This window comes from Psammomys obesus, unplaced genomic scaffold (assembly GCF_907164565.1).
Source record: "Psammomys obesus unplaced genomic scaffold, mPsaObe1.curated_primary_1811, whole genome shotgun sequence".
Taxonomy (NCBI): domain Eukaryota; kingdom Metazoa; phylum Chordata; class Mammalia; order Rodentia; family Muridae; genus Psammomys; species Psammomys obesus.
In genome coordinates, this window is record NW_026589633.1 from 19,462 (window position 1) to 44,812 (window position 25,351).

Genomic DNA, 25,351 nt, shown 5'->3' on the forward strand with positions numbered 1-25,351 from the left:
TATGTCGTAAAAAAGATTATAAGATAAAAATAGTATTCTAAAAATGTTTTTTCTTTTTCCAAAGGTGTATTATTCAATCTTTATACTTTATATCTATTGCTTCCTAAATGTTTGTCTCATCCAGTAGTGACATAACTTCTAAATGATCAAGTAACACCTTTCTTTGAGGTTCACTGATGCTGAGACTGAACGAGAAAAAAAAAAAAAAGACCATAGCTGCAATGGCTACAGAGTTGTCAACATTGCATGAATTGAGCAAACTTATTTTTTATTTGAAACAAAACAAAACAAAACCACAACCAAAAAAAAAGAAATTGCAGTGCCGGGGGTTTTTCACACTACTTTAAACTGCAATTTCAGTTGTGAGTAATAAAGCCCAAAGTGTATCCACACACATTCATCATAGTGGAGAGGCTGTCATTGTTAGATTGACCCAGACCTAAAGAGTGTGCAGGCAGCTGTCTGAAGACACTGGCAACAAAAGACGAAGAACTGCTTTGTGCATAGCTCTAAACTTTTCCAAGAAAAAAAAAACACTTTACCACTTCATTATCACAGTATTTGTTTTAAGAACAGACTTCTCTTATGAACTATGCTGATATTTGCCTTCTGATTAGAAGAAATTTAGTAATCTAAAAAGCATGCAGGTACTACAAGTATGCCAGAAGTATCATTTTCATTTTAAGATTTACCATATTTAGTGGGTAATGACCTAAAAGCAGTATGACTACTCAGAGAGCATAAAGTGAGTGTGTGACTTTCAGGTGACAAGGTGCATGGTGTTGCCTGATGAACTGTCCACTGTCAGCAACAAAAATAGATCTTCAGTGATCTCAGGAGATGGAGACCATAGCCACTCAAGCCACTTCCATGAAACCTTTATAAAATAGTGAAGGACAGTAGAAATAAATGCTGATCACTTACCAATAAGGTATTAATTCATATCTATTTCATGATACTCTTAAATAACTTAAATGCACGGATTGTTCTTTGGAAATTGAGTTTAGTGCAGCTGTGACTGGAAGCACACAGAAGCTGACTAGAATATTACAGCCTCACACTGACGATCCAGCTCCCCTAAGATGAAGCAGCAGCAGCAGGAGGGTCACTGCAGAGACTGTGGGAAGCCATCAAGCTCAGAGATTCATCACAGGTTGCATGTCTTGAGTTACATAAAGATAAGAAAGTGTTCAATGGAAAAGTGTGTGTGTGTGTCTGAGAGAGAGAGAGAGAGAGAGAGAGAGAGAGTGAGAGAGAGAGAGAGAGAGACAGACATTGATTTTTGGAATTCTGAGTCTAAGAATAGAGTGATAGTATATGGTGTGTGGGGGCTGCTAACATGAATACCTGCACATCACTTGAGTGAGAACTGAGAAGTAGATAAAATATGTTAGTGAAATAAAATGAACTTTAATGAAAATGGAGAATGTGTCTTCTGTTTTCCAGTTGACTCTATTAAATCCCTGGTCCTTCATGTTGTACCAGTGCTAATATTTAATGTAAGTCACACAAAACAAAATGTAAATTCTGTAATGCTTGAAAGCATGAATTCATACTACAATTTGGTTTTTATGATATTTATATTCTGTGGCCAGTGACACTAACTCAAGACATTAATGATATCATTTCTTCCCTTAAAAAATATTTCATAATTTTACATTATTTGTTTTTCTGTTTAATTTTGTTAAATGTATATGTTAGAGAGAGAGAAAGAGAGGAGATTAAGACATAAAGAAATAAGGTCACAACCTTTAGTTCAGGCTGACTTCAACCAAACACATTGTGCTCCTGCCTAAGCATTAAGTGCTGAGATTATAGGTATGTGCCACCACAGCTGCCTTCATTGTCCATTTGATTCTCTTATCTACATTAGCAAATGATGTTCCAGCAAAATAAAAATGGACCTGTGATATTCATCACCTGTGCATAAATTTACTTGGTATTTCTTTGTGAATGTATATTTTAATGAAAAATTTTATACTATTAAAAATTTAAAAACATTTTTCTCACTGGTAATGGAAAGCTTATTCATATTTTATCAGCAGCCATATTATAGATTTCAATTTATAAAAAGGGAAATATTAAAATTGATTACATTTTAATCAAAACTCTAAAAAACTAAAACTAAAAAACTCTGAAAATTATCCAGTTTACATTTCTGTAAAAATAATTCAATATTTAATACATTAGTGAAGAATAAACAAATCTATCTAACTTTTTTAAAAACTTCTAGAATGTCAGCAATGTCTTGTGTTTTCCTAGGACTTGAGCTGAAACTTTCCTAATTTTCCCAAGTATATGCAAACTTAGCAGGCTAGATCATTACCGAGAAACACTGAATTAATGATATTAGTTGAATATTTTTAGCTATGTTTCATGTAATTAAACATATACAGCCATACTTGAGAAAATAGGAAAATAAAAAATACAAAATACAATTTAATGTACCTTACTATAATAAATGTACTCCTGAAAACCAATAAATGTCTGTTCTTTGTTTTTCACCCTCTAAGTTATTTCAGTGTTTTGTTAAATGGATGGAAAACAAAGACAGTTGGCAATACCTAGATGGAATAATATTCTTAGAATTATTAGAGTACATACCCAAGAGAATCTTATGCCAGGTATGTTCTTTAAAATATTGCATCTGGAGCTACTTTTCATATATATGAATGTACATTTATTGTAAAAATGGGTTTCATAATATGTTCATTCCATATATGTCAACCATTGATGACATCCATCCTATTAGCCTTTCCTTTATCTCTATTCACCCTTCTGCTAAGCCTTGTCGGATTTCAATAGTGCCCTTCTACTGTCACATATGTTATCATCAAAGACCACAGTAAGTGAAATCTATGTTCTTTTAGTCATCATTACAGTGATATTTTTATGTCTACAAGAATCTGTTTTATGCTTATTATACAGTAAGGCTTAAAAGTAATACTCTAAACGGAGAATTCTCTACTCATTTCTTACAAATAATCCTGCTTATTTCTGCCACCTACATACAGCTTTCACTGTTAATGAAGAGAAATAAGAAACACTCACCGGTCTGGGCCTTTGACAAACATCCATGTAGAAAGAGGCCCAAAGAAGTAGTTATAAGGAAGATATGTCATCACCTCATCTCCCTCTAGACCCATAATTATCTTGTCATCTGGAGAAGACAATTTTGTCTTTGAGGTTGTTAGAAAGTGATACCAGCAAATAGAAAAGTGAACTTTCCTAATTCCAGCAGAACAGCAGAGTAGGAGCAGATGAGCTCTGGGTTTCTGTGTATGAACTATTCTCCCCAGGCCATGCCTGTCTGTGTGGATTAACTGATCCCAACCTTGTGAAGAAAACAAAAGTAACAATAAAAATGTTCTATTTAAAACAAATAGAAAAACATTGACCAAAGTATCCTTCCTGTTTCCAAAACATCTGTTGTGGCCTCCACGCTTGCTCTACAGTGGCTTCAGGGTCTTACCTGGGTATTAAGAGCTCTTTTAATAAAATTAATAAAATTTCACTTCCTCCAAACACACTAGGGAAAACTAATCTCTCTTACAGAGCACACAGAAGTGAGGTAACGTAACTGTATTGTCAGTAGAAATTGGGCTTGTGGGTATTAGCTCAGTTCAGAAAGAACATGCCTGGAAAGTATTGCTGATGTGGAACACATGAAAAAAAAATCAAACCTTGAAATTACAGGAACAGATGGGGAAAAATAATCCCAAATTAAAGGCAAACACAAGGAGAAAAGTGCAGAAATACACACCCATAGAAATACAAAATGCACACAGTACACAAGAGACATGGCAGAAACAAAAATTTCCATCATTATGTAGTTAAAAACTAAGTATACAGAACAACAAATACAAAGAGGACTGAAAGCATTACGGGAAAAAGTCCAAGTCACAAATAAAGAAAACCTATCCAATGGAAATGTGAACTCCCCTAATTCCAGGAAAAGAGTGGATAGGAACAGCTGATTCCTCAAGGTAAACTTTCATGGCCAGAAGAGCCTACAGTAAGACATCCCAGGTACTAAATGATATCCAAACTAAAATAATATATACAGATATATACTACTATGACTGAAGAAAGAGGACAATTTTCCACAAAGTATACAGCCAAAAAAAAAAAAAAAAACCCTAAGACAACACAGGAAGCATTTTATTAGGCTGAAGAGAGGAATGAGCATAGCAGAGACACTGTGGGATAAAATACGAAGCCACAATTATTAAAACAGAGAGTACCAATGAGAACAACTCCATAAATTAACAATATGACAGCCAGAAGTAACACACACATTTCAACAATAATTTACACATGAATGTCCTCATTCTGCACTCAATAGACTGAGAGTGATTGAATGGATCAAGAAACAAAACACATCTGTCTGTTGCCTACAAGAAACATGTCTTAGTTTTAAAGACAGGAACCGCCTTAGAGTAAAAGGATGGGCAAAAGTAAACCCATCAATGGAACCAGGAAGAAAGCAGGAGTCACTATCCAAACATCTGATAAAATAGACTTTGAACTGGAACTGATTAGGTGAGATAAAAGGGAGATTTCATTCTAATAGAGGAAACAGTTAACAGAAAACATTACTACCCTGAATATATATTAATCAATGTCTGGGACACCCAATTACATTAAAAAGATCTACTCCTGGACTAAAATTCACAGATTAACACCAATCCATAATTACTAAGTGATTTCAATACCAAACATTCTCCAATAAACAGGTCTTCCAGACCAAAAAAAAAAAAAAAAAACAAAAACAAAAACAAAAAACAAAAATCTAAGATAAATGTATAACATCATACATCAAATGGACTTAACAGATACCTAGGGAATATTCTAACCAAGCAACAAAGAAGGCACATTTTACTCTGCAGCACACAAAAACTTTTCTAAAATAAACTGCATCCTGAAATAAAAAACAAATCATTAGAAATGGAAAAAAAAAAAAACCTTTGAAATTACTCCTTGTATGCAATTTGACCACACTGCAATAAAAGCTAAAGTAATAAGAAGCAAATATCTAGTAAATACAAAACCTCATGGAGATTAAACAGTTCATTACAGAATGATGATGGGGTCAAAAAATAAATCAATGGAGAAATAAAAAACTTCCTGAAATTATTTGATGATGAAAACAATAAGAAAAAAACTTCTGGAATACATCTATAATAATCATATGAGGAAAATTTATAGTTCTAAGTGCCTACATTAAAAAAATCAGAAACAAACAACAGAAATAAATGTCATAATTATATACCACAAAAAGTTGAAAAAAAACAACACAGTTGACAAGAAGAAATAATATTAAAAGCAGAAATGAACAGACCAGAAACAAAGAAAACAATAAAAAGAACCAATGAATGTAATTGGCACATATTTAGCCCAACAAACCAAAATAAACAAAGAGAGGATCCAAATTAACAAAATCAGAAATGAAGAGGGAAACATTATAAGAGATACCAAGTGAATTCAGAGTATTGTAAGAGGATATTTTTAAAATGAGTACTCCATTAAGTAGGAAAATTGAAAAGACCTGTATGATTAGTCAACAATGTAAATAACAATAACAAATGAGGATACTTAAATAATAAGAAAAAGCCTTTCAGCTAAGAAATGTCCATGACTTGATGGATTCATAGAAGACTTTTACCAGACATCCAAAGAAGATCTAGAGCCAGTCTTTCCAACAGTATGTATCAAAAGAAAAAAAAATGCTTCTACAAAGCAAGTATAACTCTTTCACCAAAACCAAGTAATGACTCAACAAAAACTGAAATAAAAAAAAAAGAAATAAGAAAAGACAAGACAAGAAAAGAAAAAAACAGGAGAAGCCAAGATGGCAGCACCAGGAGAACACTGCATCTAAGGAGCAGGACAACATTTTCCGTATAGCAACCAAGAGACTGAACTCTGGGCCCTAAAACAACAGCGATCATGTTTCCCAGGTGAGAGGAAACCCCCACGGTGTGGGAACCAGTCGGGTCCATGTTCAGGCCACCCAGCCAGAACCAGAACCGGGAAGAGATCCCGGGTTGCACAGGCACTAGGTCGCCTGAACAGAGCCGCACGCCGGTGTATCCCAATCACCTTCCCAGGCTGAATGGTGGGCACAAAAACACCAGAGACTGGGAGTCCCAGTCACGAGAAAACCCCACAGGGAAGGAAAGTAGTGTGACTGGCCATGGGTCACCGAATCTTTCCCTGGAAAAAGTCTCGCAGACTGGCTGCTCCGAGCCGCCATCACTGAACTGGCCTCCTGCCACCAGCACAGACAGGGGCTGCGTGCCAGCTCTCTAGCACAGATGGAGCTGCGCGCCCTAGTGCAACAGAGACAGGGAGTTCCTGTTGGGAGTGGGGTGCACAAGGAAGAAAGGAAATAGTACTGACTTGGGACACCCAGGCTTTGTCCAGGGAAAGTCTCTCACAGACCAGTGGGTATGAGCCCCATCACTGAACTGGGATCGCAGCTGTAGCCACCTCCTTCATCCCCTCCCAATCCCATCCTCCCTCTCTCATCTCCCCCTATGCCCCTCTCCAAGTCCACAGATAGGGGAGGTCCTCCTACCCTTCTATGTGACCCTAGCTTTTCAGATCTCATCAGAACTGGCTGCATTGTCCTCCTCTGGCCTGGCAAGGCTGCTCCCCCATGAAGGGGAGGTGGCCAAAAAGCTAGCTGCTGAGTTCATGTCAGAGACAGTCCTTATTTCCCTCAGTAGGGAATCTACTGCACTGCCATGGACTACATTTGAACAGAGGTTCTAGGTTATCTCCATGCATGGTCTTGGTTGGAGTATTAGTCTCAGAAAAGATCTCTGTGCCCAGATATTTTTGTTCTGTTGCTCTCCTTGTGGAGCTCCTGTCCTCTCCAGGACTTACTATCTCCCCCTTCTTTCCTAAGATTCCCTGCACTCTGCCCAAAGTTTGCTTATGAGTCTCAGCATCTGCTTTGATACACTGCTGGTAGAGTCTTTCAGAGGCCCTCTGTGGTAGGCTCCTGTCCTGTTTCCTGATTTCTCCTTCTTCCAATCACTGTTCTGTTTGCCTTTCAGAGTGAGGATTGATCATCTTACCCAGGATACTCCATCTATCTCAGCTTCTTTAGGTGTACAATTTTAGTAGGTTTATTCTATATTATATGCCAAGTATCAACTTATAAGTGAGTGTATACCATGTGTGTCTTTCTGTTTCTGGGAATACCTCACTCAGGATGATCTTTTATACTTCCCACCATGTGCCTACAAATTTCATGATTTCCTTGTTTTTAATTTTGAATAGTATTACATTATGTAAATGTACCACAATTTCTGTATCCATTCCTCTGTGGAGGGATATCTGGGTTGTTTCCAGGTTCTGGCTATTATGACTAAAGCTGCTACAAACATGGTTGAGCAAATGTCCTGTTGTGTACTTGAACATCTTCTGGACATGTGACTAAGAGTATAGCTGGATCTTAAGCAAGCACTATTCCTAATTGTCTGAGAAAGCACCAGATTGATTTCCAAAGTGGTTGTAAAGTTTACATTCCCACCAGTAATGGAGGAGGTTCTCCTTTCTCCACATCCTCTCCAGCATGTGTTGTCACTGAGTTTTTGATCTTAGTCATTCTGATGGGTGTAAGCTGAAATCACAGGGTTATTTTGATTTGCATCTCCCTGAAGACTAAGGACGTTAAGCATTTCTTTAAGTGTTTTTCTGCCATTCTATATTCCTCTACTGAGAATTCTCTGTTTAGCTCTGTACCCAATTTTTTAATTGGATTACTTGGTTTGTTGCTTTTTAACTCCCTTAGCTCTTTATATGTTCCATATATTACACCTCTGTCAGATATAGGGTTGGTGAAGAACCTTTTCCAGTCTGAAGGCTGTCATTTTGTTCTGAAAACAGTGTCTTTGCTTTATGGAAGCTTTCCAGTTTCATGAGGTCCCATTTATTGATTGTTGCTCTTAGAGCCTGTGCTGTTGATGTTATGTTCAGGAAGTCATCTCCTATGCCAATGAGTTCTAGGTTTTCCCACTTTTTCTTCTAACTAATTTAGTGTGTCTGGGTTTATGTTGAGGTCTTTGAACAGAGCTTTTAAATCAAATGGACCTAATAGATGTCTACAGAACTTTTCACCCAAATTCAAAAGAGTATACCTTCTTTTCATCACCTCATGGAACCTTCTCCAAAATAGACCATATACTTGATCACAAAGCAATCTTCAGCAGATACAAGAAGACTGAAATAATCTCGTATATTCTTTTTTTAAATATTTTTTTATTTTAAAATAATTTTATACATTCACTCGTATCCCAGCTGTAGCCCTCTCCCTCTTTCCCTTCCAAGCCTCCCCTTCCTGTCCCCTTCAGAGTCCACTGAGAGGGGGTGTCCTCCTCTCCTTCTGTCTGGCCCTAGCTTATCAGGTATCCTCAGGATCGTTGCAATGTCCTTATTTGTGGCCTAGCAAGGCTGTTCCTCCCTCAGGGGTGAGGGTAAGCTCATGAGTTCATGTCAGAAACAATTCCTGTCCCCCTTACTAGGGAACCTTCTTGGATACTGAGCTACCATGGGCTATGTCTGAGCAGGGGTTATAGGTTATATCCATGCATGGTCCTTGGTTGGATAAACAGTCTCATAGAAGACCCCTGTGCTCAGATATATTTGGACCTTGTGGGGCTCTCTGTCCCCTCTAGAATATACTAATTCCTCCTTCTTTCATATGATTCCCTGCACTCTGCCGAAGGCTTGGTTATGGGTCTCAGCCTCTGCTTTTATACACTGGTAGTTAGAGTCTTTCAGGTGCCTTCTGTGGTAGGCTACTGTCCTGTTACTTGTTTTCTCCTATTTCCAATGTCCATCCCCTTTGTCTTTCTAGATGTGGATTGATCATCTTACCCCTGGACCTCTATCTTGTTTATCTTCTTTAGGTATATATATTTTAGTATGTTTATCATATTTTATAGGTCTAAATAATTGAGTGTACACCATGTGTGTCTTTCTGCTTTTGGGATACCTCACTCAGGATAATTTTTTCTAGATTTGCCAGCAAAATTAATGATTTCCTTGTTTTAATTGCTTAGTAGTATTCCACTGTGTAAAAGTACCACAATTTCTGTATCCATATCTCCGTTCACAGACATCTTGGTTCTTTCCAGATTCTGGCTATTACCAATAAAGCTGCTATAAACATGGTTGAGCAAATTTCCTTGTTGTGTACTTGAACATCTTTTGGATATATGCCTAGGAGTCGTATAGCTGGATCTTGAGGTAGCACTATTCCTAATTGTCTGAAAAAGCACCAGATTGACTTCCATAGTGGTTGTACTAGTTGACATTCCCACCAGCAACGGAGGAGGGTTCCCCTTTCTCCACAGCCTCTCCAGCATGTGTTGTCTCTTGACATTTTTATCTTAGCCATTCTGATGGGTGTAAGGTGGAATCTCAGGGTCGTTTTTATTTGCATCTCTCTGATAGCTAGGGATGTTGAACATCTCCTTATGTGTTTCTCTGCCGTTCTATATTCCTCTACAGAGAATTCTCTGTTTAGCACCATACCTCATTTTTCAATTGGGTTACTTGAATTATTGCCTTTTAACTTCTTTAGTTCTTTATATATTCCAGATATCATCCCTCTGTCAGCTATAGGGTTGGTAAAGATCCTTTCCCAATTCGTAGGCTCCTGTTTTGTTCGAATGACAGTGTCTTTTACTTTACAGAAGCTTTTCATTTTCATGAGGTCCCATTTATTGATTGTTGCTTTCAGGGCCTGTGCTGACAGTGTTCTGTTCAGGAAGTTGTTTCTTGTCCCAATGAGTTCTAGGGTCTTCCCAATTTTTCTTCTAACCGATTTAGAGTATCTGGTTTTATATCGAGGTCTTTGGTCCACTTGGGCTTTAATTTTGTGCAGGGTGATGAATATGGATCTATTTTCATTTTTCTGTTGTAGACATTCAGTTGGACCAGCACCATTTATAAAAGATGCTGTCTTTTTTCCATTGAATGATTTTGGCTTCTTTGTCAAAAATCAAGTATTCACAGGTGTGTGGGTTTATTTTTGGGTCTTCTATTCAGTTCCATTGATCCACTTTTCTGCTTCTATGCCAGTACCAAGCAATTTTTATTATTATTGCTCTGTAGTACAACTTGAGATCAGGGGTGGAGATACCTCCAGAGGATCTGTTTTTGTACAGGATTGTTTTGGAAATTCTGGGGTTTTTTTGTTTCTCCATATGAAATTGAGAATTTTTCTTTCAAGTTCTGTGAAGAATTGTGTTGCTATTTTGATGGGAATTGCATTGAATCTATAGATTGCTTTTGGTAGCATGGCCATTTTCATTATGTTAATCCTACTGATACATGATCACAAATCCTGTGTATTCTATCTGACCACCATGTACTAAAGCTGGACCTCAACAACAACAGAAATAGCAAAAAAGCCTACACACAAATGAAACTGAACAACTTCCTACTCAATGACAGCTGGAATAGGGAAGAAATAAAGAGAGAAATTAAAAACTTCTTAGAATTCAATGAAAATGAAGACACAACATACTCAAACTTATGGGACAAAATGAAAGCAGTGCAAAGAGGAAAATTCACAGCACTAAGCACCTTCAAGAAGAAAGTTGAAACATCTCATACAAGTAACTCAATGGCTCACTCAAAAGCACTAGGAGAAGAAGAAGATGAAGAAGAAGAAGAAGAAAAAGAAGAAGAAGAAAAAGAAGAAGAAGAAGATACACCCAAGAGGAGTAGATGACTGGAAATAATCAAACTTAGGGCTGAAATCAATAAATTAGAATCAAATAAAACTATTCAAAGAATCAATGAAACCAAGAGCTGCTTCCTTGAGAAAATCAACAAGATAGACAAACCCTTAGCCAAACTAACTAAAAGGCAGAAAGAAACAATACAAATCATCAAAATCAGAAATGAAAAAGGGGACATAACAACAAACAATGAGGAAATCCAAACAATCATTAGGTATTACTACAAAAGCCTATCTGCCACAAAATTTGAAAATCTAAAGGAAATGGACAATTTTCTTGATGGATTCCATCTACCAAATTAAATCAAGATCAGATAGAAAGATTGAATAGTTCTATATCCCCCAAGGAAATAGAAGCAATCATCAACACTCACCCTTCCAAAAAAAGTTCAGGGCCAGATGGTTGCAACACAGAATTCTACCAGACTTTAAAAAGCACTAACTCCAATTCTCTTCAAATTATTCCACAATATAGAAACAGAAGGATCATTACCAAACTCATTCTATGAAGCCACAGTCACCTTGATACCTAAACCACACAAAGACCAAACTCTCCCATTTGTAATTGGGTTATTTGATTGGTTGGTGCTTAATTTCTTAAGTTCTTCATATATTTTAGATATTAGCCTTCTGTCTAATGTAGGGTTGGTGAGATTTTTTTTCCCAGTCTAGACACTGCCATTTTGTTCTATTGACAGTGTCCTTTGACTTACAGAAGCTTCTCAGTTTCATGAGATCCCATTTATTATTGTTGATATCAGAGTCTGTGCTGTTGCTGTTCTGTTGAGGAAGTTGTCTCCTAAGCCAATGAGTTCCAGATTTTCCCCCACTTTGTCTTTTAATTGAATTAGAGTTTCTGGTTTTATGTCAAGGCCCTTGAACTTAAGTTTTGTGAAGCGTGATAAATAGTGGTCTATATGCATTTTTCTACATGCAGACATTCAGTTAGAGCAGCACCACTTGTTAAAAAAGGTTTCTTTTCTACATTGTATGGCCATTTGTACTATGTTAATCCTACCCAATCACAAGAATGGGAGATCATTGCATCATCTAAAATATTCTTCAGTTTCTTTCTTCAAAGACTTGAAGTTCTTGTCATGCAGGTCTTTCACTTGCTTGGTTAGAGTTACACCAAGATACTTTATATTATTTGTTGCTATTATGAAGGGTGTTGTTCCCCTAATTCTTTTCTCAGCCCTCTTGTCACTTGTATAAAGAATGGATACTGACTTTTTCAGTTAATTTTGTTTCCAGACATTTTGCTGAAGGTGTTTATCAGTTGTAGGAGTCCTCTGGTAGAAATTTTGGGGTCACATACTTATACTATCATGTTATCGGTAAATAGTGATACTTTTCTTTCAATTTCTATCCCCTTGACCTCTTTACTTGTATTATTGCTCTAGCTAGTACTTCCAGTACTGAATTGAAGAGATATGGTGAAAGTGGGCAGCCTTGCTTTGTCTCTGATTTTAATGAGAATGCTTTACATTTCTCTCCTATTAACTTGATGTTGGCTATTGGCTTGCTATATACTGCCTTTATTTTGTTTAGGTATGGGCCTTGAATCCCTAATCTTTCCAAGAATTTTAACATGAAGAAGTATTGGATTTTGTCAAAGGCCTTTTCAGCATCTAATGAGATGGTCGTGCATTTTATTTCTTTCAGTTTATGTATATGATGGATTATGTTGATGGATTTTCATATGTTGATCCATCACTGCATTCTTGGGATGAAGCCTACTTGATCATAGTGGATGATAGGATGATATTTTTTATATGTTCCTGGATTAAGTTTGCAAGCATTTTACTGAATATTTCTGCATCAATGTTCATAAGGAAGATTGATCTGAAATTCTCCTTTTTTGGGGGGACTTTGTGTGGTTTGTGTAACAGGATAACTGTTGCGTCATAGAGTGAATTTGGCAATATTCCTTATGTTTCTATTTTGTGGAACAGTTTAAGGAATATTGGTATTAGTTCTTCTTGAAATTCTGGTAGAATTTGGGGCTAAAACCACTTAACTCACGGTTCTTTTTGGTTGGGAGGCTTTTGGTGACTGCTTCTACTTCCTTGGGATTATAGATTTATTTAAATTGTTAATATGATCTCAATTTAACTTTGACAAGTGGTATCTATCAAGAAAATTTTCAATTTCATTTAGATTTTACAATTTTGTGGCATACAGGTATTTGATGTACAATCTAATGATTCTTTGGATTTCCTTGTAGTCTGTTGTTAGATCCCCTTTTAATTTCTGATTTTATTAATTTGGATATTCTCCCTTTGTATTTTAGGTAGTTTTGGCTAAGGGTTTGTCTATCTTGTGATTTTCTCAAAAAACAAAACAAAACAGCTCATTGTTTTTTGATCCTCTGTATTGTTTGCTTTGTTTCTATTTTATTGATTTCAGCCCCGATTTTGATTATTTCCTGCAGTCAACTCCTCTTGGGTGCGTTTACTTCATTTTTTTGAGAGCTTTCAGATGAGTTACTGAGTTGCTAGTGTGAACTCTCTCCACTATTTTTTGTGAAGGCACAGTGCTATGAACTTTCCTCATAGCACTACTTTCATTGTGTCCCATAAGTTTGGCTATGTTGTGCCTTCATGTTAATTGAATTCTAGAAAGTCTTTAATTTCTTTCTTTATTTACTCCTTGACCCTCGTGGTCATTAAGTACAGAGCTATTCAGTTTCCATGACTTTGTAGGCATTCTATTGTTTCTGTTGTTGTTGAAGTCTAGTCTTAATCCACAGTGGTTTGATAGAATACACGATGTTATTTTAAATTTCTTATATTTTCTGAGGCTTGCGTTGTGTCTGAGTATGTGGTGAAGGTTCCATGATATGCTGAGAAGGTTTATTCTTTTGTGTTTGGATGGAATGTTCTGCAGATACCTGTTAGGTCCAATTCACTCATGTTAGTTTCATTATTTCTCTATTTAATTTACATCTCAATCAATCTGTCCATTGGTGAGAGAGGTGTGTTGATATCTCCTTCTATTAATGTATAGGGTTCAATGCATGATATAAGCTTTAGTAATTCTCGTTTACAAATATGGGTGCCCTTGAATGTGTTGTATATATGTTCAGAACTGAGATGTCATCGGGTCGATATTTCCTTTGATGAGTATGAAGTGTCCTTCCCATCTCTTTTGATTAATTTTTGTTGAAAGTCTATAACTGTCCCTGTCAATCAACAGCCCAAGGTTCTCCACCTATTGCCTGTTGCAGTGAGTGGATTCTTCCCTTCTTTTTTGCTGCTTTTGGAAATCTCCTCTCCCAGGTACCAAGACATTGGGCCTAAAAGTTTCAAATGTACACTTAGGAAAAAATTTTCTGCTAATGTACTTGACTTTATTTGCTATAGAAACTGATAATAAAGCAAATGTATCATAACAAATATTAAATATTGGCTCATGGGAGAGGTATGCCATTTAATCAAGTGTCAGTTTTTTTGCTAAATCTGAGCCAGCAGAAACGGGACATTGCTCTAGCATTACTTCAGAAAGATGTATTCTTCTTTTATTAAAACAAAAAAGGGAGTTTTGACTGCTTGCTGTAAATTCTTCTGGGGAAACACAAATGTACAACATCTTGGAGTCTCTGCCTTACAGAGCTTCTCAAAAGCACCCAGCTTGAAGCACTGTCCATTTTCCTGCAGGAAGCAATCTCCATAGAGCTCCTCTCACCTCTGAAGAACCTTTGAGTTCTAACAAACTTTTTCTCAGTATTCAATGAACTCTGTGTCTGTGTGGAACAGAAATGTTTTTTCCTCTCTCCCCTTGGAGCATTGTGAGAATAGGAGTCTCCTCACTCAAGCCTTGTGCCTGGGGTGACACAGGAGTTACTGTTTTTCTCAATGCTTAATTCAACAACCTGAAAGATCTCTGGGGCAGTTTTGGCTTCTTCTTGAAAAAGGTCTTTGAAGGTCTTTGTTCCAGCTGTGAGGCAACATTTTTTCTTAAGGGGCTGTTTTTGTTTTTTTTCCCTAGCCTATGTAACTTTATCTTCTTCTCCTAATGTACACATTTGTTCCAATACCCTGCCAAATCTAGGTGTTTCCTTAAAATCTACATCTAAGAGAGTTTCAAAGTGGATAGGCCCAGATGATCCAGCCTCACAGACTTCTTCATCTGCTTCCTTTACATCCCTCACATCAGATGATCCTGCAAAGCCTAGCTATCAAAGGGTCTGGCCTTGTGGAGACACAGATCCAGTCAGTCCAAACACTGGAGAAGGACCTCAAATAGTGAAAATAACCCACTTCAACTCCCTTATTCTGACAAGAGTCCTCCCTTTGCCTGAAATACCCCTATTATGAGACTAATTGTTCTCACTTTCCTATTTTTGCTTACAGGCCTGTGTGTTTCCTACAAAAGACAGAAAGTGTGTGGATCTAAGTGGAAGAGGAGATGAGAATGAACTTGGAGGACTAAAAAACGGGGAAATCTCATCAAATACATTGTATGAAAAAAACTTTTTTCAATAGAAGAAAAACATAGTTTTTAAACTGTAGGGAATGGTGGTGAACACTTGTAATCTCAGAGCCAGAGAGACAGAGACAAGAGAATCCATGGGGCAACCATCTGGACCTATGTGGTAAGCCCCAGGTACAGCGAGAGACACTCTATCAAAACAGGAGGCTAAAGATTCTGAAGAACAGGAGATAATGTCGCCTAGCCTCCATGTGTACATAAACACATATCCTTCATTTGTGGACATACATCACAGCATGCACCCATTCACAAAACCATGTTGTACATCATGTATGTGTACGTAAATAATTTCAATTTATTTACTAATAATATTTCAATAAATGTAGATTAAATGAAGCAGAGGATTTTCTTATAAGAATCTTTGAGTAACTGTGGTAAAAATAGTAAATTTATGTTCATATTATTTTTATAATCCAGAGAAATTTTAATTAGTAAACAGGATTAATGCTACTCTTATACTACTTTTGGTGACTAAGAGTAAATTAAAATGTTTCCTACAGAAAGGCTTAAAAGGTCACTCTCAGCAAAGAGCGTCTTTTAAGTAACCTCAACATCAAGGACAATTTTATGATATAAAAAAAGGGAGAAAGAGAATTCATGTGGAAATATCAGCTTATAGTGTACAATCAACTTAAGAACTTTATATTGCTTGGCAGCACAATGTCAAAAGAATGTATATATGTAATAACACAAATTATTTAAAAATCATATGAAAGTCCTCCTCTGCTGCCATGGCAACTGTGAAAAAGCTTGTGGCAAGTAGGGGGCAAAAAAAAAAAAAAAGAAGAAGAAGCACGTTTTTAATTTTATCCTTGACTGCACCCATCCTGTAGAAGGTGGAATTATGGATGCTGCCAGTTTTGAGCAGGTCCTCCAGGAGAGGATCAAGGAGAAAGGGAAAGCTGGGAATCTTGGCAGAGGGGTTGTGACCATCAAATGGAGCAAGAACAAGATCACTCTTACTTCTGAGGTGCCTTTCTCCAAACGTTATTTGAAATATCTCACCAAAAATATTTGAAGAACAATCTTCAAGCCTGCTTGTGTGTTGTTGCCAAGAGCAAAGAAAATTATGAATTGCATTACTTCCAGATTAACCAGGATGAAGAAGAGGAGGAGGATTAAGACACATTGCTGTGGAATGTTTTCTATTCATTCATAAATAAAATTTAGGAAAGAAATCATATAAAAATTTCACTTTCCCACTTGGACAAATGAAATTTAAAATGAATCTGTAATTCAGAAAAATATTACACTTGCTGCAACAGCATGGCACTTATACCTTTCTGAATCCCCAGTTCTGGTTGATCCCTGGACCTCTTCAGACCTCTGTGCACACCAGGAATGCACACATACATACATATTGGCACCAAACTCATACATATAAATGAAAATGAATGAATCATTTTTAAAAGAAGAGGAAAAGTCTTTAAAAAATCTAGTGGCATTTTGCCTGCAAGATTTTCAGCATTCTTATTATTCTCTTATCATAACTGATTTGTATCAAAGGAGTAATTGCAGGGTAGGCATTCATGACAAACTTCTGAACAGTCAGAATGAATGGGTCATACTTCCATACTAGGATTGAGGTAGATGAGATGATGAAGTCCACCCAGTATATGATCACAAAGAAAACCACCAGCAGCAAGATGGTCTGGGTGGCCCTTTTCTCAGGGGATGCTCTCAGGTGGCTGATGCTATGAAGATGCTTGCATTGCCTCTGATGTCTGAACAAGATTATCACCATGTATGCACTTGTGGTCAGCATGACCCCTATAAGAAACACATCTCTGAAGACAGTCACTATTACAATTAATTCATTGATTATGTAGTTTCTAGGAAAGAGTGAGCAGGATTTAGTGACCTTCATCTGGTTGGTCTCACTCACATTGGTAAAACCACCAACATAGAAGATAAGTCTGCCACTGAAGGTCAAATTGAATAGCCAAATAAAGAAGAAAGCATTGATCGTGTAGTTTTTTAGTTTATTTTTAAATTTTGCCATCAAGGAGTTACTGGGACTAATAGTGACAGCCTGGAACACACTCAGGAGGCATGTGATACAGATAGAGACGCCTCTCATTACCCTGCTTATGTAAAAAATTGTCTTACATTTGACGTCTTTTTCAACGTTCAGTGACTCAAATATGTCTGTAAGCCACATGTCCCCTCCAGTGAAGACCATCATTAGGTGAGCAAAGGACAGTTGACAGTAGGTCAGGTCCACGGGCTTAGGTCTGTGACCTACGATTATGAAAGTATAGAGAAAAAGGAGAAACATATTGGCCAAAACTCCAAGCCCAGCTTGGAAATGAAGGACACTCTTTAATGAGGACATAAGTGAGAAGTGTATGCATCTTAAGAACACAGTGGAAGAATATTTCTTATATCTGAAAAAAAAAATCAGACATCAAATTTGGAACTCCCTGGACAGTATGTCTTTATCAACATTCTATTTTCCCTACTAATTCTTGATTAACTGTGTCTTTAACTTTTGATTTTCCAGACTGTATATCATAGTTTACATTTCTATATATCTTCCATGTATCTTCTGTATAAATAGCATATAATAGCTAATAAATGCATTCCCATTCTACACAAAATTCATACTTTATTGAACCCGAGTCTCATGCCTTGGAAAATTAATCCTATTGATTTTACCTAACTTCCTCCTTCTGTTGTATTTATCTTCCTCATCCTTACCTAATAATCCATACATCTCCTCAATTTCTCTATCTGATTAATTGTATCACCTTTACCTTTCTCCCACAGTCATCTCTATTTCCCTTCCTCCTCTCTGCCTAAGGAGCTTTGTCTTTCCCATTTCTCTCATTAGATACTTTTTTTCCGATCTCTATTGATCACATCATTACCCCTATCCTGGCAATGGTTCTGTTTTACTTTCCCAGTTTCCATAGTTACTACAGGCTATATAGTCGCATCTTCAGATGTGGAGCTAGGAGCCTTCAACAAGAGAGAAGATGTGACATTAAGACGATTACTCTTTTCCACACATTATGACAAACATGAGCCTCTTGAATATGACCCTATACTGATGCTGCTTGTGAATTTCTGTTTAAAAGAGATTCCTTCCCATGCAGTGGAAAACAAGGTACCAAGTGCAATACATTGCTAGTATCCACACATTGTTTTTTACAGTTTTACTCAACAGTCTTATCTTTAGTGATTATATAAGTCATTTGGCCCAGTTACCATGATCAATTTATTACTGTACTTATTTTATTCAGTACATTTAAATCAGCTTTGTGGTAGAGAAATAGAAAATGACTATACTGACTCAGATTCTTGTGAGCAACAGAGTGCGCAATTATATTTTCAAGCTCATTTGCATATTCCACATATAGAAATGTATGCATACATGTGTAGAAATAATGCAGAAACCAGTGGAAATGACCATGTTATAACATCCCCATGAACATGACACCATAAGTCACACATTTTATATTTACACTTCTTTTTTTACCTAAAGGTCTTATTCCAGTAGAGGAATGGATTCATCCTAATCACCAGAGCCAAATATCTGATTCTCTCACCAACTCAGGTACACATTGATGTTTGATATTCTTTTTTTTGTTTGTTTGTTTTTAAGTTTCAAGATATGGGCTGGAAAGATGGATCACTCCTTAAGAGTACCTTTAAATCTTGCAAAATAGATTCCCAGCAATGTCATGGTGGCTCAAAACTACCAGTAACTCTAGTTCTGGGAGATCCATTGCCTTCTCTGATGTGCCACGCTAGTGGGTACACAGACATACATGAAAGTAAAACCTTCATATAGGTAAAACAAAAGAAATAAATATTAAATAAATAAAAGCTTTCTGATAATAATTAATTCAAGCCTTAGTCTCCAGATTAAAAGAACAGTAGCATTATTCTGATTTTAAAGTTAGAAATGCACAAACAATATATATAATAATTTTTATTAATTATAGATCTATAATGTATTAGTTATCACATGCAATATTAACATAAAGAGATAATAACATAAGGAAAAGATAACAATCTAAAATATATTTTTCTTTCTTTTTTAAAATTTATTTATTTATTAAATTTATTCACTTTTTATCCTGGCTGTAGCTCCCTCCCTTGTCTCCTAGTCCCATCAACCCTCCATCTTCTCCTGAGCCCCTTCCTTAGACTGCTGATAGGAGAGGCCCTCCTCCACTTCTATCTGACCCTAGCCTATTAGGTCTCACCAGGGCTGGCTGCATCATCTTCCTCTGTGGCCTGGCATGGCTGCACCATCCCCTGAGGAAGATGATCCATAAAATTCTACCAGAGAAATCCTTCAATTGATAAACACCTTCAACAAAGTGGCTGGATATGAAATTAACTCTAAAGAATTGGAATCCCTCCTATAAGACAAATAGCCTGAGAAAGAAATTAGGGAAACTACACCATTCACAATAGCCACAAATAATATGAAGTACCTTGATGTGACTCTAACAATGCAAGTGACAAACCTGTATGAAAAAAAATTTCAAGTCTCTGAAGAAAGAAATTGAAGAAGATATCAGAAGATGGAAAGATTTCCCATGCTCATGGATAGGTAGGATTAACATAGTGAAAATGGAAATCCTGCCAAAAGCAATCTACAGATTCAATGCAATTCCCATCAAATTACCAACACAATTCTTTATAGCACTTGAAAGAACAATTCTCAACTTCATATGAAAAAACATAAAGACTCAACATTACCAACACAATCCTGTTCAACAACAAATCGCCTGGAGGTATCTCCATCCATGATCTCAAGCTGTACTACAGAGAAATAGTAATAAAACTGGCATGGTACTGGCATAGAAACAGAATGGTTGATCAATGGAATCGCATAGAAGACACAGAAATAAACCCACACACTATGGATACTTGATTTTTGACAAAGAAGCCAAAACCATACAATGGGAAAAAGACAGCATCTTCAACAAATGGTGCTGGTCTAATTGGATGTCTACATGTAGAAAATGCAAAGAGACCCATATATATCACCATGCACAAAAGTAAAGTCCAAGTGGATCAAAGACCTCAACATAAAACCAGACACACTAAATCTGTTAGACAAAAAAGTGAGGAAGAGTCTTGACCCCATTGGCACAGGAGACAACTTCCTGAACAGAACACCAACAGCACAGGTTCTAAGGTCAACAATCAATAATGGAACCTCATGAAACTGAAAAGCTTCTGTAAAGCAAAGGACACTGTCATAAGAACAAAATGACAGCCTGAAGAATGGGAAAGGATTTTCACCAACCCTACATCTGGCAGAAAGCTGATATACAGAATATATAAAGAACTGAAAATGTTAAACACCAATAAACCAATTAATCCAATTAAAAAAATGGGGAACAGGGATTGAGAGATGGCTCAGAGGTAATGAGCACTGGCTGTTCTTCCAGAGGCCATGAGTTCAATTCCCAGCAACCACATAATGGCTCATAATAATCTATAATGATATCTGGTGCCCTCTTCTGGTGCATAGGTCTACATGCAGACAGAAAACTGTATACATGTTAAGTAAATAAATAAAACTTTTTTAAAAAATGGGATACAGAGATAAACAGAATTCTCAACAGAGGAATATCAAATGGGAGAGATACGCTTAAAGAAATGCTCAACGATGTCCATCCCCTTTGCCTTTATGAATGAGGATTGAGCATCTTACCCAGAGTCCTCCTTCTTGATTAGCTTCTTTAGGTATACAGATTTTTGTAGGTTTATCCTATATTATATGTCTAATATCCACTTAAAAGTGAGCATATACCATGTGTGTCTTTCTGCTTCTGGGATACCTCACTCAGGATAATCTTTTTTAGATCCCACCATTTGCCTGCAAATTTCATGGTTACCTTCTTTTTAATTGCTGAGTAGTATTCCATTGTGTAAATATACCACATTTTCTGTATCCATTTCTCAACTGAGGGGCATCTGGGTTGTTTCCAGGTTCTGGCTATTACAAATAAAGCTGCTACGAACATGGTTGAACAAATGTCTTTGTTGTATTCTTGAGTATCTTTTGGATATATGCCTAGGAGTATTATGGCTGGATCTTGAGGTAACACTATTCCTAATTGTCTGAGAATAGGCCAGATTGATTTCCAAAGTGGTAGTACAAGTTTACATTCCCATCAGCAATGGAGGAGGGTTCCCCTTTCTCCAAGTCCTCTCCAGCATGTGTTATCACTTGAATTCTTGATCTTAGCCATTCTGATGGGTGTAAGGTGAAATCTCAGGGTCATTTTGATTTGCATTTCCCTGATAGCTAAGGATGTTAGCATTTCTTTAAATGTTTCTCTGCCATTTGTTAATAAGAGGGAGAAAAAGGGAACAGGACAGGAGCCTACCATAGAGGTCTTCTGAATATCTTTGATACCCTGCAGGGTATCAAAGCAGATGCTGAGACTCATAACCAAACTTCGGGCACAGTGCAGGGAATCTCATGAAAGAAGGGGGAGATAGAAAGACCTGGATGGTACAGGAGCTCCACAAGGAGAGCAACAGAAGCAAAAAATCTGGACACAGGGGTGTTTTCTGAGTCTGATACTCCAACCAAGGAAGGACCATGGATGGCAACAATCTAGAACCCCTACACAGATGTAGCCCACAGCAGCTCAGTACGCAAGTGGGTTCCCTAGTAAGGGGAACAGGAACTGTCTCTGACATGAACTCAGTGGCTTGCTCTTTGATCACCTCCCTATCAGGGGGTGCAGCCTTACCAGGCCACAGAGGAAGACAGTGCAGCCAGTCTTGATGAGACCTGATAGACTAGGATTAGATAGAAGGGAAGGTGGACCTCCCTTATCAGTGGACTCGGGGAGGGGCATGGGTGGAGAATAGGGAGGGAGAATGGGGCTGGGAGGGGATGAGTGAGGAGTGCTACATATGGGATACAAAGTGAATAAACTTTAATTATTATAAAAATTAAAAAATTAATTAAAAAACCAAGGAAATCATGAAATTTGCAGGCAAATGGTAGGAACTGGAAAAGATTATATTGACTGAGGTAACCCAGAGCAGAAAGACACCAATAGTATACACTCACTTATAAGTGGATATTAGCTAAATAATATAAGATAAACAAACTAAAATCTATAGTTCTAAAGAAACAACAAGGAGGACCCTAGAGGCTGAAACCTCACTCAGAATGGCAAACAGGATAGACATTGGTAGTAGGGGAAGACAAGGAACAGAACAGGAGCCTTCCACAGCGGTCCTCTGAAAGAGTACCCACCAGGGTATTGAAGGCGATACTGAGAGTCATAGCCAAACTTTGGGTAGAGTACCAGAAACCTCATGGAAGTAGACAGTGATAGAAAAGCCTGGAGGGAACAGGAACTCCACAAGGAGAACAACAGAGCCAAAAAACGTGGGCTCAGGGGAGTCTGCAGAGATCAATACTTCAACCAAGGACCTTGCTTGAAGCGGACCTAGACACCATGCTCAGAGGAAGACCATAGGTGACTCAGTTTCCAAGTGGGTTCCCTAGTAAGGTGAGCAGGAACTACCTCTGCCATGAACTCAGTGACTGGCTCTTTGATCACCTCCCACTGAGGTGTGCAGCTTTACCAAGCTACAGAGAAAGATCATGCAGCCAGCCTTGATGAGACTTGATAGATTAGGGTCAGATAAAAGGGGAGGAGGTCCTACCCTATCAGTATACTAGGAAAAGGGGATAGTGGGAAAAGAGGGAGGGTGGGTTGGACTACAGGAGATGAGGGAGGGGGCTACAGCAAGGATACAAAGTGAATAAATTGTGATAGATAGATAGATAGATAGATAGATAGATAGATAGATAGATAGATAGATAGATAGATGATAGATAAATTAATTATTTTTCAAATAAAGACACAGACTAACAGGTTGGTTAGGGAAACAGGATCCAACATTCTGCTTCAATCAAGAAACACCCCCCTGCCACAAAGATAGACACCACCTCAGAGGAAAAGGTCGGAAAAAGATTTTCCAAGTAAACAGACTCAAGAAGCAAGCTTGAAAAGACATCCTAAAAGCTAATAAAATAGACTTTATAGCTAATAAAATGGACTTTCAACCAAAATTAATAAAAAAAAGATGGAGAGGGACATTTCATTCTCATCAAAGAAAAAATCCACCATGAGGACATCGCAATCCTGAACATCTATACACCAAACACAAGGGCTACTGCATTTGTCAAAGAAACATTATTAAAGCTTAAATCACACATTTATTCCAACACCTTAATAGTGGAAGACTTCAACATCCCACTCTCACCAAGGGTGAGTTCATTGAGACATAAGCTAAACAGAGAAATGATGACACTTACAGAGGTCTTAAATCAAATGGACCTAATATATGTCTGCAGAACCTTTCACCAAACACAAAAGAGTATACCTTCTTTCAGCACCTCATGGAACCTTCGCCAAAACTGACCATACAGTCAGGCACAAAGCAAGCCTCAACACATACAAGAAGATTAAAATAATCCCTTGTATCATATCAGACTACCAAGGTCTAAAACCACACCTCAACAATAACAGAAATAGCAAAAAGCCTATACACACATGGAAACTGAACAACTCTTTACTCAGTGAGAACTGGGTCAGGGAGGAAATAAAAATTTAAAGACTTCCTAAAATTCAATGAAAATGAAGGTACAACTTACCCTAACATATAGAACACCATGAAGCAGTGTTAAGAGGAAAGGTCATAGCACAAAAGGTCTTCATAAAAAATTTGAGCCAACTCATACAAGCAACTTAAGGCCACACCTGAAAGTACTAGAGAAAAAAAAAAAAGAAGAAGAAGAAGATACACACAAGAGGAATAGATGGCTGGAAGTAATCAAACTCAGGGCTGAAATCAATAAATTAGAAACAAAGAGAAAAATTCAAAGAATCAACGAAACCAAGAGCTGGTTCTTTGAGAAAATCAACAAGATAGACAAACCCTTAACCAAAGTAACTAAAAAAGATTTTTCCTTTTACATGAGATATGTTCTTCCACTTCTCTGCTTCATATTCATTACTTTTTAAATGTTCATCACCTACAAAAAATGGCACACTTTCTGATTCATCATGTGGCTTCTTTCTCTGGACTTCACTGAAACTTATACTGCACCATAAAAGGCCAAAGCTACCATGGCTACAGAGTTGTTAACATTGCACACACTTTTGTTTTGTTTTTTTGGGAAAACAAATTACAGTGCTGGGGATTTTCATATTAGTATCAATTGTAATTTTAGATGTCAGTACTAACCCAAAGTGTATCCATAAGCATTCGCAGCAGTGGAGAAGTCATCACTATTTAATTGTCCCCAAACAGAAGACTAAGCAGTGTGTAGGCAGCTGTAGGAAGAGACCTGCAAGAAAAGAAACCAAGAGCCGCTGTGTGCATAACTCTACATCCTTCCTAGAAAAATCCCTTTACACCTTCAGTATCACAGCATTTGCTTTTAGGACAGTCTTGTCCTGTGGATTAATGGTGATCATTGCGTTCTGCTTTGTTTAGTGATCTAAACAACATACAAATATACCAGATGAAAAGTATCATTTTAATTTTAAGTTTTACCATATTTAGTGAGTTAATGGCCTGAAAGTAGTATGACTGCTCAGAGAGAACATAAAGAAAGTGTGTGACTTTCAGGTGACAGGAGCCATAGCATTTTGTGATGATCCATCCACTCTCAGAAACAAGACTAAGTTTTCAGTAATCTCATGAGATGAAGGCTTTAGCCACACAAGCTAGTTCTATGGAAACTTCATGAAATAGATAATGACAGTGAAAATAAATACTGACCACTTGTTAATAAGGTATTAGATCATAGTGATTACCTGATACTCTTAAATGATTTAAATGCGTGAATTGATCTTTGGAAACTGAGGCTAACACACATGTAACTGCAAGCACACAGAAGCCTCACACTTACTAGACAGCTTTCCTGAGATGCAGCAGCAGGGAGAGTGTTACTGCAGACATTGTGGGGAAGCAATCATACCCAGAGCTTGATCACAATTTGCATGAATTGGGAAATATAGGAAAATGTTTACTAGAAATGTGTGTGTGTGTGTGTGTGTGTGTGTGTGTGTGTGTGTGTGTGTGTGT

At 37.3% G+C, this 25,351-nt stretch overlaps 1 protein-coding gene and 1 pseudogene across 1 annotated transcript; one reads left to right on the plus strand and one right to left on the minus strand.

The window, feature by feature from the left end:
- Positions 1-15,987: 15,987 nt before the first annotated feature.
- LOC129675129 (60S ribosomal protein L22-like) lies at positions 15,988-16,378 on the plus strand (annotated as a pseudogene).
- Positions 16,379-16,691: 313 nt separating this feature from the next.
- Positions 16,692-17,615, minus strand: LOC129675130 (putative vomeronasal receptor-like protein 4). Its single transcript, XM_055605154.1, has one exon. The coding sequence runs from the start codon at positions 17,589-17,591 to the stop codon at positions 16,692-16,694; it is 900 nt and encodes a 299-aa protein (XP_055461129.1). The 5' UTR covers positions 17,592-17,615.
- Positions 17,616-25,351: the final 7,736 nt, after the last annotated feature.

Coding starts and splice junctions, on each gene's coding strand:
- LOC129675130 (XM_055605154.1), bottom strand. CDS start 17,591: ATGTCCTCATTAAAGAGTGTCCTTCATTTCCAAGCTGGGCTTGGAGTT.